General features: G+C 47.3%; 5 protein-coding genes across 7 annotated transcripts in view; 4 read left to right on the top strand and 1 right to left on the bottom strand.

Annotated features, from left to right (window-relative positions):
• Positions 1-265: 265 nt before the first annotated feature.
• On the top strand, positions 266-3,179 carry LOC120455577 (DNA replication licensing factor Mcm3). Its single transcript, XM_039641947.1, has 3 exons — positions 266-1,806; positions 1,872-2,105; positions 2,158-3,179. The coding sequence occupies exons 1-3, from the start codon at positions 448-450 to the stop codon at positions 3,028-3,030; spliced, it is 2,466 nt and encodes an 821-aa protein (XP_039497881.1). The 5' UTR covers positions 266-447; the 3' UTR covers positions 3,031-3,179.
• A 336-nt stretch (positions 3,180-3,515) lies between these two features.
• On the bottom strand, positions 3,516-5,778 carry LOC120455578 (protein DENND6B). Of its 2 annotated transcripts, none has more exons than XM_039641950.2 (2): positions 4,542-5,778; positions 3,516-4,478 (listed from the first exon to the last, which is right to left on the bottom strand). In XM_039641950.2, the coding sequence occupies exons 1-2, from the start codon at positions 5,670-5,672 to the stop codon at positions 3,690-3,692; spliced, it is 1,920 nt and encodes a 639-aa protein (XP_039497884.1). In that variant the 5' UTR covers positions 5,673-5,778; the 3' UTR covers positions 3,516-3,689. The 2 variants fall into 2 exon arrangements, with proteins under 2 accessions (XP_039497884.1, XP_039497883.1); XM_039641949.2 differs by having other exon boundaries at positions 3,516-4,481; positions 4,542-5,776.
• Positions 5,779-6,259: 481 nt separating this feature from the next.
• Positions 6,260-8,754, top strand: LOC120456565 (DNA repair protein XRCC1). Its single transcript, XM_039643446.2, has 4 exons — positions 6,260-6,548; positions 6,627-7,889; positions 7,943-8,031; positions 8,096-8,754. The coding sequence occupies exons 1-4, from the start codon at positions 6,498-6,500 to the stop codon at positions 8,547-8,549; spliced, it is 1,857 nt and encodes a 618-aa protein (XP_039499380.1). The 5' UTR covers positions 6,260-6,497; the 3' UTR covers positions 8,550-8,754.
• Positions 8,755-8,907: 153 nt separating this feature from the next.
• LOC120456932 (calcineurin subunit B type 1) lies at positions 8,908-10,769 on the top strand. 2 transcript variants are annotated; one of them, XM_039644071.1, is made up of 3 exons: positions 8,908-8,924; positions 9,464-9,506; positions 9,781-10,769. In XM_039644071.1, exon 3 carries the CDS (start codon positions 9,821-9,823, stop codon positions 10,331-10,333), a length of 513 nt encoding a protein of 170 aa, XP_039500005.1. In that variant the 5' UTR covers positions 8,908-8,924; positions 9,464-9,506; positions 9,781-9,820; the 3' UTR covers positions 10,334-10,769. The 2 variants fall into 2 exon arrangements, with proteins under 2 accessions (XP_039500005.1, XP_039500004.1); XM_039644070.1 differs by lacking the exon at positions 8,908-8,924 and adding an exon at positions 9,084-9,232.
• A 4,968-nt stretch (positions 10,770-15,737) lies between these two features.
• Positions 15,738-18,147, top strand: part of LOC120455130 (small conductance calcium-activated potassium channel protein) — a 57,070-nt gene continuing 54,660 nt past the window's right edge. Inside the window, exons 1-2 of the mRNA XM_039641022.2 lie at positions 15,738-15,913; positions 16,639-17,155. The gene's annotated coding sequence lies outside the window, so the exon portion shown is untranslated. The remainder of the gene's footprint in view (positions 15,914-16,638; positions 17,156-18,147) is intronic.

Genomic DNA, 18,147 nt, shown 5'->3' with positions numbered 1-18,147 from the left:
ATTATTAATATTTTAGGAATATTTTGCAATATTTCATAACTTTATATATAGAATGACAGTGAATATAAGTGTGTTTGGAAGAAAAGTTTTTTATCTTATAACTGCACCACAATATATATTTCATTTGCATTACTGCTAGTGCACATATCAGTTAGTTGGCCTAAGATGTCAATCTTAAGTGTCCCTAATATAAATAAACAAATAAATAACAATATTTAATAGAATGATTATATTGCCAATTCTCACTTTGCCCACAACCGCCTGGTCACACTGCGCCGTTCCCGCCAAAAAAACTTTTGCATTCGGCGTGCAATTTGTGGCAGTAGTTTTGTTTGCATTTGCGTTTGCCTCCGAACGGATCGAAGCTGCTCCACATCCGGGAATCCAAAAGCAGTCCAGTGAACGCCAGTGAAGAGTAGTAGCATCAGAAGCAGCAGAAGCAGCACAATGGCCCACGAGGGGGAACAGTTCATCAAGGACATACAGCGCGAGTATGTGGACTTTCTGGACGACGAGGAGGATCAGGGCATCTATGCGGGCCACGTCAAGGACATGATCGCGGAGAAGAGCAAGCGCCTGATCGTGAACGTCAACGATCTGAAGCGCAAGAATCCGCAGCGGGCCTTGGGACTGCTGGGCAATGCGGCGGATGAGCAGCTGGCCTTTGGCCGGGCGCTCAAGGAGTACGCGTCCACCGTGGATCCGAGCTATGGCAAAATGCACGAGGATCTGTTTGTCGGCCTGGAGGGCTGCTTCGGCAATCGGCATGTGACGCCACGCTCCCTCACCTCCGTCTATCTGGGCAACATGGTCTGCGTGGAGGGCATTGTGACCAAGGTATCGCTGATACGCCCGAAGGTGGTGCGCAGCGTTCACTATTGCCCAAATACGCGTAAGGTGATGGAGCGCAAGTACACCGATCTCACATCCTTCGAGGCTGTACCCTCTGGCGCCGCCTATCCCACCAAGGATGAGGATGGCAATCTGCTGGAGACCGAATACGGTTTGTCCGTTTACAAGGACCACCAGACGCTGACCATCCAGGAGATGCCGGAGAAGGCGCCGGCGGGCCAATTGCCACGCTCCGTGGACATTGTGTGCGACGACGATCTCGTGGATCGCTGCAAGCCCGGCGATCGTGTCCAGATTGTGGGCAGCTATCGCTGTTTGCCGGGCAAACGCGGTGGCTACACCTCGGGCACGTTTCGCACCGTCCTGCTGGCCAACAACATATCGCTGCTGAGCAAGGAGAGCAATCTGGACATATCGCGCGAGGACATCATGCTGTGCAAGAAGCTGGCCAAAAACAACGACATCTTCGAGCTGCTCAGCAAGAGTTTGGCGCCTTCGATTCATGGCCATGCTTACGTTAAGCAGGCCATCCTGTGCCTGCTGCTCGGCGGCGTGGAGAAGATCCTGCCGAATGGCACACGGCTGCGTGGCGATATAAATGTCCTGCTCATCGGCGATCCATCGGTGGCCAAGTCGCAGCTGCTGCGCTACGTCTTGAACACGGCACCAAGGGCCATACCGACCACGGGTCGTGGTTCCAGTGGCGTCGGTCTGACGGCGGCGGTGACCACGGATCAGGAGACCGGGGAGCGGCGTCTGGAGGCCGGCGCCATGGTCCTGGCCGATCGCGGTGTCGTTTGCATCGATGAGTTCGACAAGATGAGCGACATCGATCGCACGGCCATTCACGAGGTGATGGAACAGGGACGCGTGACCATTTCCAAGGCGGGCATCCATGCCTCGCTCAATGCTCGCTGCTCCGTTTTGGCTGCCGCTAACCCGGTGTACGGAAGGGTGAGTTCATCATCGCCTTATGCCCAATCGAATATCCTGCTCATTCGGGGTTTTCCATTTCTCAGTATGATCAATACAAGACGCCGATGGAGAACATTGGACTGCAGGATTCGCTGCTATCCCGATTCGATTTGCTATTCGTTATGCTGGACGTCATTGACAGCGACGTCGATCAGATGATCTCGGACCATGTGGTGCGCATGCATCGCTATCGCAATCCCAAGGAGGCCGACGGTGAGCCCCTATCCATGGGCAGCTCCTATGCGGACTCATTGTCCTTTGTTTCCAGCAGCGAAGAGGTGGGTTTTGCAATCGAAACAGAAAACATGTTATCATCCATTGAATTCACAGAAGAAGGACACCGAGGTGTATGAGAAGTACGATGCCCTGCTGCATGGCAAGTCACGTCAGCGCCACGAGAAGATCCTGTCCGTGGAGTTCATGCGCAAGTACATACACATTGCCAAGTGCATGAAGCCCAAGCTGGGCGAGCAGGCCTGCGAGGCCATTGCCAACGAGTACTCGCGCCTTCGCTCCCAGGAAGCCGTCGAAACGGATGTCGCCCGCACTCAACCGATTACGGCCCGTACCCTGGAGACCCTCATCCGTTTGTCCACGGCCCATGCCCGCGCACGCATGTCCAAATCGGTTACCATTGAGGATGCCCATGCGGCCATCGAGCTGGTGCAGTTCGCCTACTTCAAGAAGGTGCTGGAGAAGGAGCGCGGCAGCAAGCGCCGTCGGAACAGCGGCTCCGAGGCGGAGGATGAGAACGGTGACGCGTCTAGCCAGCGCTCGCCATCGCGTCGCTCCAAACGCACACGCACCGCGCCCGTGGGCGCCGACAGCGACGAGGAGGACATTGAGACCCCTCAGCCGGATGCCGGCGATTTGACGCGCCGCGAGACACGCCGTTCGCTGCCGGCACGCTCGGCCGCCTCGCAGCAGCTGGGCAGCTCCAGTGAGGAGCAGTCGGTGTCTGCCGCCACACCATCCACGGAACCGGCCACAATCAGCGATGCGCGTTTGGGGCAGTTCAAGAACAACTTGCAGCGTCTGTTTCGCGAGGCACGCGAACAGAGTTTGGCGCTGGCCAGGATCACCACGGCCATCAACGATGGCAGCCAGGAGCCGTTCACCGCTGGCGAAATTGAGGCAGCCGTGCATCGCATGACCGAGGACAACCAGATCATGGTGGCCGACGACATTGTCTTTCTCATATAAATCTAAATGTAAATCTCGCATTCCAACGATCCAAACATCAAAGCATCCATTACTGCATCCATTATCCCATTTAATCCACATGTATCGTTTAAGTTGTATTTTTGTTTTGTATTTTTATGATAATAAACACTTTGGAATCCACATTGCAATTGCAGTCCATGGATGTGTTCACACAATAGTTATGAATCCAGTTAACTTATATTTGACAATCGTAGATATAAACAATTTCAGCGATATACATACAAACGTTTTTAAAAATGAAACAAAATGAAGGTAGAACAAACTGGCTTTAAATCACATTTCAGAACTTCAACGAGGTAATTTCACGCAAATTCGTATTATTTGATTGGTTTGAAGCCATTGGCTTAACCATTTGAGACAGTCGGAGACATGAGCATTACTTCGAAGGGGTGTGAAAAGTTGGAACTGGAGTTGGTATAGCGCAAGGATTACATTTAATACTTGACTTGGACTAACACACTCACTTCGCTGGCTTGGGATTATTTTAGAATTAAACTAGACACGAATGCGGCGACTAATCTCCGATTAAAACCTATTTACACTGATAAAAGAGCACCGCCTGCTGCACAGAGCACACTCATCGCACACGCGGGCACACAATCACACAGGATAACAGACAGATGGAACGCCAACTAAGATCAAAGATTCACCACATTCTTGAGATCCGGCGGCAGCAAGCCCTTCATGCACTCGATCTGCGCGCGTATCTGCTGCTGCGTACCATTGATGCCCTCCAGCTGCGCGGCCTTGTCGCCATAGAGATTCAGTTTCTGCTTGAGCTTGAGTATCATATCGATGATCTCCACCTCCTGCTTGTCGTGCGCCCAGTGCTCGAGATTCGCCACCGACAGCGCCTGCAGCTGGAGATCCTGCAGCGTTAGTTGCAGCTCCCGATGCCTCGCACCGTACCAGCCGCGAAAATTGGGCGATCGAAAGAAGCGTCTGTACAGGCCCTTCCAGTCGCCCTTCAGCGGCGACGTTAGCTGCGGCCCAGCTGTTTCCAGCGTGGCCAGGAAATCGTCCAGCTTGAAGCTGCTGGCATTGGGCGCCGACTTGAACGGACTGATGTCCTTCTGCAGCGGCATCAGCGAGGCCATATACCGCTCCAGCGGTATCATAAAGCTCTGGGTCAGCTCGAGCAGGTGGCGTCGTACCAGTGCGGTTTGCACATGCTCCGGCCGCTTGGTCTTCATGCCCAGCAGCACCTTCTTGATCAGCGCCTTGTCCTTCTTCAGGTACGGCCTGTACTTGCTGTGCAGTCCCGCCGATGAGGCATCGCCCGAGCCATTGCTGGAGCTGCCGTTCAGGGCCGCGTTGGATTTCACCGATCTGCCACTGAGTTCCGTTGCGCTGGAGAAGGATGTGGCCGATGCAATGTTTCTTGCGTGCTTTTGGCCCAGCAGCAAGTGCTGTTGCTGCTGCATGTTCTTCTGAAAACGAGCGAGATGGCGATACGGTCTACTATACGCATGGATATTGTTTCCACTCACCTGGTTGTCCACCAGCCGCAGCATGTGCGGCCAATCCTTGAGCAGCTTGACAAAGAACGGATTGGTCACGCCCAATATGCAGGCGGGCAGTGTCGTCTTGCTGCTGCACTCCTGTGTGAACTCCCGGAACTCGCTGTCGTGAATGGTGAAGTAGGGACGCGCCTCTGCGCAGTACTCGAGCGGTGCGATCAGCGCCAGGAGGGTCTGCACCATGTGGGAGCAGTCGGCGGGTGAGGTGCCCACGACAACGATGGGCTCGGCGGTGATGACCAGCTCCCACAGCGTGTACAGCTGCTCCATGACAAAGTCCAGGGAGCGGAAGAGCTCGATTTCGTTAACCGAGGCCAGCACCTTGGCCGCTGGGCAAGCAGCCATGGCCGGTGGCGTGTCGCCCGCGCTGCCAACACCTTCTGCTGCTGTGGACTTCCTGCTGCTGCTGCTGGTACGCGGTATGCAGATCTGATAGCTGCACTCCATCAGCGGCAGCTGGAGAGGTTTGCCCACCTTTAGGCCCGGCCACTGGCGATTGATTTGCTCGCTGGCCAGCCGCAGGACGTCTGTGCCGTCCTCAAAGTAGCGCGGCGCCAGCTGGGAGAGTATGTCGTAGTACAGATTGAAGAACGGCAGCCGTGTGATGATGATGAAGCTCTTCTGGAAGTAACCACGCGGCAGATTCGCGTCCCGCTTCTGCCGGAAGTACACGAAGCCCCAGTAGTGGGAGCCATCCTGTCGCAGTGCCGGCGAACACTCCGCATTGTAGGCTGGCAGGGAATCCCGACGCGTTGTGCAGCGCAATCTCATGTGGAACTTGGTGTCGCCCATGCAGCCGGAATTGGAGTCCGGAAAGGCCATGTAGCAGATGTTGCTGACCTCCTGGTCGCTGGGCATGAACTGCGGCGGATAGACGTGCTCCAGCGCCTGGCCCAGATTAAGATCGAAGGTGACCACGCAGAAGCAGTGCATCCACTGCGAGAAATTCACCCAATCGCTGGCACTGGGCTCCGTGTTCGAGTTGGTGGCATCTACGTCCTGGCATCCGCTCTCCCGCTCCCGCTCCCGCTCCCTCTCACCATCCCGCTCGTTGGTGTCCAGCGATGGCGCAATCTCCTTGATTCTCGCCTCCGCGCTCATTCTCTATTTTGTTGATATTTATTTATTTATTTGCCAGCGACATTGACAAGGGGAATCAGGGATGGGCGATAGTTGCTACCTGTTCGCAGTTACCGTTACCATCGTTAGTCACTGTTTAAATCGATTGTGTTTGCTGATAAGCAATAAGGTTTTTAAATATTTTAAATTAACGCAATTGTACTGCTCATCATGTTTGGTTGTTTTTTTGGGAGCTTTGTTTTTATTTTTATCTAAGTGAGCATATGTCTTGTTTACTGTCCCTGTTAGCAAGCATTGCTTATCTCCTATTGCGAATTTATCATTTAAAAACATTCACTTACATATGTTTGCTTTTCACTAGCGCTGCCACTTTGGCGATTTAATCTCTCGAATAACAACAAAGGTAATGGCTGATTTAAAACACTTACTAACTGCATATGTAAATGAATTCTATATTTAACTTTTATTTTAAAACCAAAATATATAAAATTCGAAAACAATTTACAGTGTTGGTAAACCCTTTAGTTAACTAGCTAGTTTTTCGACATAGCGCTGCAAAGACCCAATTTAGCGATATCCAGCTAAACTGCCAGCACTGCTAGAGATGGGCAATAAGCGCCCAGCAATACAGGGTTTATTTTTAAAATATTTGTCAAAACAAAATCACCTTAGTTTACCTCTCTGCTTGAAAAGACAACATATAAACAACCATTGTGGCGCCCATGAAAACACTTGCAAAATATACAATTTCTTTACAATAATCCGTATAAATATAGGGGCAGCGTTGGCCAAAACGATTTCCCGCCAAATTAGCGGCGTCTCAGTTAAATTCATGAGAATTGCGAAATGCCAATTGCGGTTTTCAAGTCCGTACGCGAAGTGAGCAGTGAGGATGTGGTGAGTAGTGATCCTATATAGACCGCCGATATATATAACCACGCTCTATATATAAAACTATGCATTCCCGATGACCAGGTGCACGTGGCGGATAATTTGCTAAAGGAGAACGCCGGCAAAAAGTGGCGAACCAAGGCGGCGGGCGAAAAATCCGCATATGTGGTGCTGGAGTTTGCGGAGCCGCAACAGATTACGGGCATCGATATTGGCAACGAACATGCCGCCTTCATCGAGGTGCTGGTCAGCCGGACGGGCTGCCAGGCGGACGATTTCCGGGAGCTGCTGCTGTCCAGCTCGTTCATGACGCCCATTGAGAGCAAAAACTCGAGCAACCCAAACCGGGTGCGCTGCTTCAGTGGCCCTGCACTGGCGGAGCCTGCCCTGCCGGAGAAGTGGAAACTGCTGAAGATAGTCTGCACGCAGCCCTTCAATCGCCATGTGCCCTATGGGCTATCCTTCGTCAAGGTGCATGTGGTGGCAGCTGTGGCGCCAAAGGTGAAATCCCTCTTGCCGCAGGGTGTGATGCAGTTCGGGGCCTTTAAGCTGCGCGAGGAGTCACCCGATTCGGAGACGGACAACCAGGTGAACAGATTTCACAGCTGGAAAAAGGAGACGCAGCACAAGTCGCCTGCTGCGCAAATCTCCACAGCGGCTGCCATTCGGGACGCCGGCTCCTCGGCCTTCAGAAGGCTGAGCATTGGCAAGGTTTCCAGCCTGGCTGCATCGCCCTCAGCATCGCCCAAACCCTCACCGTCGCCATCTCCACTGCCCAGCGCCCAGCGATCGGGTTCTCCGACGCCATCGGAGGCCAAGCCCCTGGATCGCAATCGCGCTTCCCTGCTGTTTGGCGACGATGATGAGGATGAGGCCGATGGCGCGGGAGATGCCAAGAAACATCGACTAAGCAAGCATCTGGAGGCGGACAAAGATCGCCGGCGATTGGAGCAGGAAAAGGAGAGGGAGAGCAGGAGGAAAAAGTCCAGCAGGCATTCCTTGGATAAGTCATCGTCGAAAGAAGACAAACCTCTAGCAAAGGAGCACAAGTCATCGTCTAGAGAAAAATCCACACCGAAGGAAGATAAGCATTCACGAAAAGAGGAGAGATCGCATTCGAAGGAGGAGAGATCCAGGAAGGAGGAGAAATCTAAGCATGTACACAGATCATTGGACACCTCGAACGCCAAGGAAAGTTCCCGCCCATCTGCGCAAAAGCGTCATTCATCTCCCACCGCAGTCGCAGTCACGCCCGCCAAAAAGCAAAAGGTCATGGAAAAGCCAATTCAATACCGTCCCTTCAATCAGTTACTCAAGGGAGTGCTCCTAGTCATCAGCGGCATACAGGCAAGCAAATGCTTTCGATTGCATCACAAACTTTTTATACCCTCTCCTTTCAGAATCCCGATCGTGCAGACTTGCGCGCGAAAGCGGTCGCCTTGGGAGCCAAGTACAAAGCTGATTGGGAGCCAGGATGTACTCATCTGATGTAAGTGAAGTGTGCCTTTAACTGATAACTGCCGCTAACTCCTTCTAACATGAAATCCAAACAGATGCGCATTCAAAAACACTCCGAAGTACAATCAAGTGAAGGGCAAGGGCAAGATTGTGACACGCAGTTGGATCGAGAAATGCTACGAGCTGAAGAAGTATCTGCCATGGCGACGATACGCCCTGGATACCAACGACTTTGGCCAACCGGAAAGCGATGAGGAGCTGTGCGATGAGGCGACGCGGCCACGACGCGATTCCAACGAGAATGATGTGGATATGCTGGAGAACACCTATGATTCAGTTCTAGCGGATCAGAATAAGATGGATCTGAATGCAGATGCTTCATCTGGCATTGATACGGAGGATGAACTGCAGCGGGTGGCTGAAAACAACGTGAAGAAGGCCAAATTAAGGACACCAGTTCAGACAAAATCGCGAGACATATACGAAGTTAGCACAGATGAGGAGGACTATGTGGTGCTAAAGAAGAAGCAAATCCACGCGGTCGATTAGTTGCCATTTATAAAATCTCATTTCATATTTTGTATACGCCTTTATTACCTAAATGGCTTGTAATCTGTACTGCAAGTACATTTTTCGTTATTTTTTTAATGTGCGTCTAATATATTCTCATTCTCAGTGCAAGCTGATTGCGACAAATTCAAACAATGTTTAAGTAATGGCTTGGACCATTTTAAATAAAAGACAAGAAATAAACTGCGATTGCGTATTAATAATATTGTAATAGATCTATCGGATGCTAATATAAAAATACTGTAGAATGAACCACCTCTAGGCTGATGCGATGGTCCATCTCTAGCAGGAGCAGGAGCTCACAAATAATGTCCTAACGCATAGCACGATGCTTTAAGGACTTCCCACCCATAGGTATGCTATGGTAAAGCGGAGCAAACCCCTGTACTCGCAAAACTATGCTGTAAAAGTGAAAAAGATATAACGCACAAGTGCAAAATCAATTTAAAGCCCACAAACAAAAAAAATATTAAGAAAAAAACAGGTGGAAAAGCAACAGCTGTCCGCTTTTGACAGCTGCGCTCTCCGCGCTCTCCCACTCTTGGCGAGAGCTAACGGTGAAAACTCTCTTGTCCGCCTGCAGTCGTGTATTTGCTGTCGAGCGAGTAGAGAGCACTTTCTTTGGGAGTTTAACTATCCAGCGCAACTATTGTTTATTTATGGTAAATATCTATGGCTACCACTTGCAATTCCGCATTGGGACTCACCAAAGCATCCGGGCCAAACGCAATTGCATCCGGGCACTGTTCCTCTGCCCAGATTCCACTCCTTTGCTGGAGCGAAAACGAGTAGTGAAAATCGTGGAAATTTGGAAAATCGATACGATTGAGCCATAATTAAAAGTATGCTGCTAACTTGCACTCCCCCTATTTCCTATTTTTTTTTTTTTTTAGAGAGAGCGCCAGACGAGGGAAAATTGAGTGATTAAACGCCCAGGTAAGAAAGTCGTGCTGTACACGCTGAGAAAAAGTGCAATCCAAATGATTTCGAGCCTGTCAGTGATGAGAGCGTATGCAGAAGAGTAAAAGTGGGCAGCCCAGAAGTATGCAGCAATATTTTCATATACCGAATATCCTTCGGAAGTTTTCATTGAGTAACGGCTAACTACTAACTTCTGTGATATTTTATTTGAGAATTGGTTTGAAATTCATTTGGAAGCGACTTTTCATCAGCAGAGAAGAATAGCCTAACGATTACGTTTCATTCGCAGATCAAGACCAGAGAACCAACTAAGCAACCAATAGGCCATCATGGGTAACGAGACCTCCCTGCCCATGGACATGTGCTCCAACTTCGATGCGGACGAGATACGCCGACTGGGCAAGCGATTCCGCAAACTGGATCTGGACAACTCGGGCGCCCTGAGCATAGACGAGTTCATGTCGCTGCCGGAACTGCAGCAGAATCCGCTGGTGCAGCGGGTCATCGATATCTTCGATGCGGACGGCAACGGGGAGGTGGACTTCAAGGAGTTCATCCAGGGCGTGTCGCAGTTTAGCGTGCGCGGCGATAAGCTGTCCAAGCTGCGATTCGCGTTCCGCATCTACGATATGGACAATGATGGTTACATCTCGAACGGGGAACTGTTCCAGGTGCTCAAGATGATGGTGGGCAACAACCTGAAGGATACACAGCTGCAGCAGATCGTGGACAAGACCATTTGCTTTGCGGACAAGGACGAGGATGGCAAGATATCGTTTGATGAGTTCTGCTCGGTGGTGGGCAACACCGATATCCACAAGAAAATGGTTGTCGATGTTTAGGAGCCACATACATATATGTACTGTATGCGTATACATACAAATGTACATATGGTACTATATGTACTGGGTTCCGTAATGAGTATGTTTGTGTGTGTACCTTTCCTTCCTTGAAACCTGTTCAGCTTTATAATAAACGGTCTGTCTGTGAGTCTGTTAGTCTGTGAGGGCGTTTGAGGCGTGCCAAAAACGAAGCAGTTTACTCAATTTATTGATGATGACATCTATCGCATATAGTACACGTTAATCCAAAAACCTGATCGATCTCTCATCCACAGAATGCAATGAATTGTGTCTTATACTCATATACTTGAAACCACCGGCAACGGACCACTCACCACAAAAAACCAAAAAAAAAAAGCTCATCTATTCTATGAATCATGACTATTTCCATGACTTTCCATGCCCCATTCGAAATTCCATACCTTCGAGGTTCGTACATCCCTGCGATTACGATCGCTCGCATCATCTCAAACTAGTTTGTACTATGTATATCCTAACTCTACGTTCAATTCAAGCCTAACACTTAAGTTCATCTCTCGACTAAATGTTGTGTATAAGATATGTAAAAAACAAAAAATAGAAAGAGAACTACAACTACAACTACTATTAAACACTGTTTATCGAAAAGCTAAACTCAAAAACCCGAATAAGTGTTTACTTGGCAACTTTTTTCTATACTATTTAACTGTTGGTTCAACGTGGGGCCGAAAGTGGGCTGGGTTTTTTGGCCGGCGGGCAGATGTCCTCGAGCCGTCATCGGTCCGCGAGTCCTTGGACAAACAGCACGTGCGTGTCGCCTAGCTAAGTCGCCCAGTGCTCCCGAAACTCCGGAGTCCCGAAAGCCGACCGCCCAGAAGACAGTCACCACCAAATGTGGGAAGGAAACCACCGGACGAAGGTAACCGAAAACTTTTTGGCCGTTGGCAACGATTAAATGTTTTGTAGGTCACCGATTTTCCAACTGCTCGTGTGTGCCAGCGCTTGTGTGTGTGTGTGTGTGTATGTGTGGGTGTAGGACGCCCCTCATGTGACAAGTGGTACACTGGGGAAAACTTATGCTCACATATGTATGTTGTATTGTGTGAAAAACATAAATATTACGCATACGCCACGTTGATCAGTACAAATCAGCGGACGAAGATCATTCATTTTTATTAAATGTACTTGAATATAGAACAACAATGTCACAAATCAGTGGGAGAAAATCATCCATTTTGATATAAGCACCTTAAAACGAAAAAACATAAATATTACGCATACGCCAAGTTGATCAGTACAAATCAGCGGACGAAGATCATTCATTTTTATTAAATGTACTTGAATATAGAACAACAATGTCACAAATCAGTGGGAGAAAATCATCCATTTTGATATAAACACCTTAAAACGAAAAAACACAAATATTACGCATACGCCATGTTGTTCAATTCCTGTTGATTTTATACCCACATTTTTGTATAGTACCCACATTTTGATGGCGGAATTTAGCGAGAATTTCTCGCAGTGCCGGCAGGAAGCCAGCCAACTAGCTGCCGGGTCCGCAGAGAACTTGTACGGCAACAGAGCCTTGACCACGGAGTCACCTACTGGGCGACTGGGCCATGGAACTACTAGGGAACTAGGGAACTGGGGAGGTCCTGCAAGGTCCTTTGTGTGCGGCTGTGTGCGAGAATGCGTGAGTGTGTGCCTGGTATCAATAAATTATTATATGCTGTCTGTCGCAAGCTGGTTCGTTAATCATTTTCGCCTGGGCCTCGCCCCCGCTTCGAACCCGACCTCCAAATGAAGGCATTTCCATTTTGAAAATTAGTAGGGTTAATGCTGGGGGGTAGCACCCCTCCACCCATCACCCACCAAGGAGCAACCTTTGACCTGCAGCCCACTAATTTCGCTCCTGTTGCTGCGTCACAAGCCCACGGGCTGACCTTTTTACCGATTGGTATTAATTGGTTTGATTAATGTGCTCCAATTTTCGGATGGTACGTAACAGCGCCGGTCCCCAATAATCGGGCATTTCCATTCGAACGTGCGTCCATCATTTCATTCACAGGACTTGTATTAATCGATGGGGCCAGATACAATTTGTAACTTCGATGGGCTTTTCGAGAGACAGGTGATATTTATGTCGGGCAAGGCGAGGTGATGACCAAGTTTAGATAATAGCATTAATATATATCTGCGCTTCAGGCCAATATTATTCAATTTTCATGCGAAATATTACCGCCCATTGATGTCATCCCAAAATCTGAGGCACCCATCTTGCCATAAAACCTATTGATCCCTTTTTTTTCTGTTTATTTTTGGAAAACCTTTTTGCCGCTGCTGTTTGCCGTAGGGCCTCAAACTTGTTTCGCTTGAATAACTTCGTTTCGGTGGCAACTATTTAGTCAAACGGCTTTTTATAAATTATGCATGTACAAAATTCCCCCAAATTTTAATGGGCTGGCGAGCAGAGAAGTGGGAATGTGCCTGCTTACCACAAACACAAATCAATATAGCTATATATATATATATATATATTGTATGTCTGTAGAGAGGCGTGTGTGTAATGGAGTTTGGACAGGTAAGGGATATCGTCTAACCTGCAAACGAAATTGTCAGCTTTTCCATTCCATTGCCTTATATATTCGTTTGCCAGTTGGAATCTCTGGGTTTATGGGCTCTGGCATTTAGTTTGCGATGCCCACACCTGGGGGAAAAATAAAAGCTTTTTAGTTTATGTTATGTTGCCGTTGTTTTCGCGTTGTTTTCCTTTTGGGCTGTTGTGTTTTTGCCATAATAATTGTGGCATTAAGTCAAAAGCGGGCCTGCGAAAACAAATGCCAAATCAATGTCCATGTGTGTGTCTCCCCTTGACACCTGCGGCCAAAATACTAGTGATTGCCAGTCAATGAAATGCTTGCTAAATAAGCTGAATATTTGGTATTCCATAGACTAACAAATAAAGCTGGTTATAGTAGAGCAACTATTATAATTCATCACTTTTATATGCTTACGGAAATCGTTTGGGATTTTACCCATATATTAGCATTGTTTTGTGCTTATTGGTCGGTTAATTTATTTAATTAGCCATTTCTATAATTTCGCCCCCAGCTGTGCGTGTGTGTGAGTGCGCTTGAGTGGCATGTGTGTGTATTGTGCGATAAAAGTTGACTCGTGCCAGTTTCGAGCTGTAACCAAAAACGCATACAAAACAAAAAGCGGCGGAAAACAAGAAACAAAAACGACAAGCGCGAGGAATGCGGTGGGGCAGGAGGGGGGGAAATACAATGTGAATGGGAATTACAAAAACAAGGCATCAACAACCACCGGGAGCGTTCCTCCACTCCCCCGCGCCCCTCGCTTCCCAGTTGTTTCCCGCCCACAGAACCATAAATTCACCATTACCACGCAGCTACCTCAACAGTGCACCGCCCCCCACCCGCACTCGCCCTTTGACCCACTGAACCACCAGCCCAACAATCCACCAACCCACCAATCCACCCATCGCCGCCCCACCATTAAAAGGTGGCAGCAAACAAACGCCGATGACGCAACGGAACCCTACTCTGGAGACCCCGATTCCGAACCCGAATCGTGGTCCGAATCAGAAGCCGAACACGAATATGAATACGAATGCGAATACGAATACGAGTTCGAGAACGAGTACAACTACGCGACCGAGATCGAGTTTGAGTTCGAGAGCGAGGAGTTTTATAGCAACCACCAGGGCCGGACCTGAACCTGACCCACTAACCCTTCGAGTTATAGGCAGCGATTCCGCGTTCTCGTGGGAATCATCGACAAGGATATACCTGAAAACAGATACAGATATAGATACATATGCCTACATATGCCACGTGGTCGTCCGATCACAACGATACAACAATTTTTTTTTTTTTTTTTTTTTTATAGTAATAATAATTTTTATTTATTAAGGCATACGGGGAAACTTGGAGCCCCTTTGTGTCCTTCTTTTCTATTAATTCAGCCCATTTGGGCGCGCCGGCTAACTACAGTTAGACAACAATGAAAACTATAAAATCATATTTCGTTACAAATGTTGATATCTAAACATGAAAAAACTTTTTATAAAACTTTTTTGCGATACAATGTAATCATACAGTAAGTAGGCTTTACTTAAACTTTAGCTTATCTATTATACCATTGTGAGCTATAAACAATGCAATATGTGTAATAGATTGTAAGCTTTTCCATTTGCATATAAAGTTGAACCTTAGGTCTAACCATCCTAAGGTCAATGCCAAGTGCTTTCTCTGCTCGTCTGCTTTCTCCTACTCTCGTTAACTGAAATGTGGCAGTAAAACTGACAAGTGCCGGGGCACACTAATGAATTTAATGGATACTTACCGCTCAAGCAGAGCATAAGAAAATGGCCAGTTGGCTACTAATCTTCCATTCAGTTTCAGTTGATCCAGCTGTAATTAGTTTAATATATGCAATTCCCCACGTTAAATGAACCGTAAAATGTGCTCAACTAAAGAAAATCTCTCAAAGATCTCTCTATTAATGTTGATAATTGGCTTAAACTTTACTAGGTTAGAATATGGAAAATGATGAAAATCACTTAATTCAGTTATCTGGTGAGTGGTAAATATTCCCCAATTAGAACGCTCCTGTGTGCCTTGGTACATAGGACTCCAAGTTGGACTCCGATTTTGTGTGATTCTGTGACTCCATTTTCTGTTTTCAGTTTCGGATTTCGTGCTGCGACTCCCGATTTTCCCTTTTCCCGTTTTCCCGCTTTCCCGATTTCTTTTGCCCTGCTGCTGCATGCACTCAACGAAGTGCCTTTATGCTTGTATGCTGTTACTTATTTTTTTCGAGACACACCAGTGGCAAGTGTCTTTCAGTGGCGGCGACGGGAGTTTTCCATAGGGGGAGCAGCAAAATATTACGCATACGGCACGTAGTCATAATTGTTTTTGAATCTAAATACTTTGCAGATTTCAAATGTTAACTCGTCTGATGTGTATGTGTATGTACGTATGTTTATTGCGCTCATTCGATACTGTTTGGTTTCGTGGCAAGGAATTTTGAAAGTTGCAATCTAAAAATAGCATACCTTTAGGGGCTCTTCGCTTCCAATCAAACAACCGAAACTTTTCACACCAACCACCAACCCTCCTACCACCCCCCCCCCCCGCAAAAGACAAAGTTAACTGTCGCCGCTGCTGTGTGGACTAAACGACTCTCCGCCCACAAAGATAGCGGGAGAGCGGGTGAGCGGGTGAGATGGGAAGAGGGGCGAGAGGGCGAGAGGAAGTGGGAGTGGAAGAAAGCGGGAGAGAGCGACTGGGCGACCGAGCGACAAACCGACCGACAGCCGAGCGGCGAGTAAGAAGAAGCACGCTATATACACGGTGCCGAGCAACAAATTGAGTCAGTATCGCACAAACAACACTAACGGAAACATCAACGTGAAAGCGAGACGGACGCCCTCCGTCCCGTTATATGCTGTGTCTGTCTGTCTGTGTGTTGAGAGTTCTACGTCGCGCACTCCAAAAAAGAAATACAAAATAACAATACAAGAACATTAGCACTCACACACACTGGCACACACACACACACAAGCATACAGTAAGCTTCAGGTGCTAGAACAAAAGCAGCCAACGAAAAATAGACAAAAACGTTTAGATCTCAAAAAGCAGTAAGATTAAGCAAAGGAAAGACAGTGAGATCTTGAAGGGAAAGGAGAAAAAAGGAAGAGACAGATAGGCTTTGATCTGAAAAAGGAAACCGAGAGAGCAAATTAGGGCTATTCTACACGATCTATGAGATTTCACACAAAACAAAATGGACCAAAACAAGAAATGAGTTTTAAGCTAGGGATTCAAAGAAGTTCACATGCGAAAAGAACAAAGTTTAAAATACCGATCGTGTAGACAGGTCCTCATAGCGAAAGAGAGCGAGTGCAGAAAAGAGAGTAGGAGAGCCGGATCGCTGTCAATTAGTGGCTTAAGCCGTTACTTTGAGAGCTAGTGGGTACAAATCACTCGAGGGCAGTGTGAAAAGTTTTCAAGTTGGGTACTTGAGCTGGAAAAGTTTGCAGCGGCCCCAATTTGACTGAAAAGTCAAGAGCAGTATAGACAGGCACAGATGCATGCAAAGAAATTCATAAAATAAAAAAATACGTAAAGTAGTTCAAATTCGACAAGCAGTGGAGTTGAACGCTCTCCGTTCGTCGCCGTTGTCTCGTGGGTGTCGTACACACATAAAAATACATATATATACATATATATAGATGCCTGCCCATCTATATATAAACAATATGCATATCTATTTTTTTTCTTGTTATTCTATAGTTAATATATATAGTTGAAAAAAATATATCAAATAAAAAACAAGTGCAAGAAAAGAGAAAAGCGCCCAATGCGGCCAATGGAAATGCCAAAGAAAATGCAGCAGCTACAAATTCGACAACAAATGCAAATTCTACAACAACAACAGCAGAAGAAGCAGCAGCAACAACATCAACTGCAATTTCCCAACACATAAGTCCACCGAATTTTTCGTCTTTGTCGCGCGCGCTCACACACATACACACTCAACTTGCACACACACACACACACGGAGACACATGCATGTGCATAAATGGCAATATGGACGAACAGCAGCAGCATTTGCGTTGTATACCAACACAGTGACACGCGCGTGCCAAATATTGCCGATTTTATCACACAAGCAACAACAACATCAGCGGGACCAGCTATTAACTAAAGGAGCCATTACAACAACAATAACGGAATCCAGCAAAGTAACAGCAACAGCAAGTACAACAAGAGAAACGAACATTGCTGGAAGGCGTCGCAAAATATCAAAGTGGGTACCACTACAATAACTACACCAGCTACAACAAAGATTGTGTATTATGCTTACTAACACACACACACACACACACACACACACACACAGCCACATGCAAACACATGCCGCCTGCACCCTTTTGCACCCACACGCACGCACACAGACCACCGAAAGCTTGGCATACCAACACGAACTATAATAACTGTTACTGCAAAGTGCAAGTAGCGGTAGAAAAGGACAAAGGACAAAGGCAGGAGAAACAGCAGCACTGAGAAGGAGGTAAAGGAGCGAGAGGGAGTGCTAAATGAGTTATGCGTGCACATTCCTCAACTCACAGCTGCAGTCGGTCACTCACGCACACAAGCACACACTTGCATACACGCACTCGCACACATGGACTGAAAGAAAACTTCTGTTAAAACATGAAATTAACTGCTTCCGCAAAAAAATAGCGTAGTAACATAAAACAAAAGTTAAGGACACTTATATACAAATAAGAGGTTACAAAGACTCGGTTAGCTTGAATAGATAGATAGAAAGTACAGCTAATGCAATTCATTAAGCTAAGAACTTCACTTACTTGTATAATTAGGAACGTTTTGAAGGAGAGAAGAAAAAGTTAGAGGGATACATTTGTATGTATGTAGTTTCATATACTTGACAAATTAGAGCAAAAGCGGGCTTAACTTGATTTTAAACTCACTTTCGTTGACTTGCTATTGGTGGAAACAACTCAAAGTAATTCGCTGAATTAAATTACTCTATCTCAGCCACTAATTTACAACTTAGAAAGTCTAAGGAAGCCTGAAGGGGTTTTTAAAATTGCCCATAACGAACTTTAAAGTGCCCGCAAACTCATAAATAAATCACAAGTCCTCGCTGCCATGGTGAATATTACCAAAAATTGCCGGAATCGCAGAGTCGAAGCAAAACGTTGGCTCATAAAATTAGGCCAACTTGGCATACCGACAAGGGCTCGACTAGATTTTCGGACCACGTCAACTCCC

The sequence above is a fragment of the Drosophila santomea genome, chromosome X (assembly GCF_016746245.2).
Source record: "Drosophila santomea strain STO CAGO 1482 chromosome X, Prin_Dsan_1.1, whole genome shotgun sequence".
NCBI classification, from domain to species: Eukaryota; Metazoa; Arthropoda; class Insecta; order Diptera; family Drosophilidae; genus Drosophila; species Drosophila santomea.
Note: the sequence above shows the minus strand (reverse complement) of the source record. Positions and strands in the feature narration are given on the sequence as shown.

Excerpts from the sequence above, each read along its gene's own strand:
- LOC120455577 (XM_039641947.1), top strand. The coding sequence starts at position 448 with ATGGCCCACGAGGGGGAACAGTTCATCAAGGACATACAGCGCGAGTAT. Across the intron at positions 1,807-1,871 it reads CTAACCCGGTGTACGGAAGG|TATGATCAATACAAGACGCC; the intron begins GTGAGTTCATCA and ends TCCATTTCTCAG. Across the intron at positions 2,106-2,157 it reads TTGTTTCCAGCAGCGAAGAG|AAGAAGGACACCGAGGTGTA; the intron begins GTGGGTTTTGCA and ends TTGAATTCACAG.
- LOC120455578 (XM_039641949.2), bottom strand. The coding sequence starts at position 5,672 with ATGAGCGCGGAGGCGAGAATCAAGGAGATTGCGCCATCGCTGGACACC. Across the intron at positions 4,482-4,541 it reads TGCGGCTGGTGGACAACCAG|AAGAACATGCAGCAGCAACA; the intron begins GTGAGTGGAAAC and ends GCTCGTTTTCAG.
- LOC120456565 (XM_039643446.2), top strand. The coding sequence starts at position 6,498 with ATGCCAATTGCGGTTTTCAAGTCCGTACGCGAAGTGAGCAGTGAGGAT. Across the intron at positions 6,549-6,626 it reads AAGTGAGCAGTGAGGATGTG|GTGCACGTGGCGGATAATTT; the intron begins GTGAGTAGTGAT and ends CCCGATGACCAG. Across the intron at positions 8,032-8,095 it reads CCAGGATGTACTCATCTGAT|ATGCGCATTCAAAAACACTC; the intron begins GTAAGTGAAGTG and ends AAATCCAAACAG.
- LOC120456932 (XM_039644071.1), top strand. The coding sequence starts at position 9,821 with ATGGGTAACGAGACCTCCCTGCCCATGGACATGTGCTCCAACTTCGAT.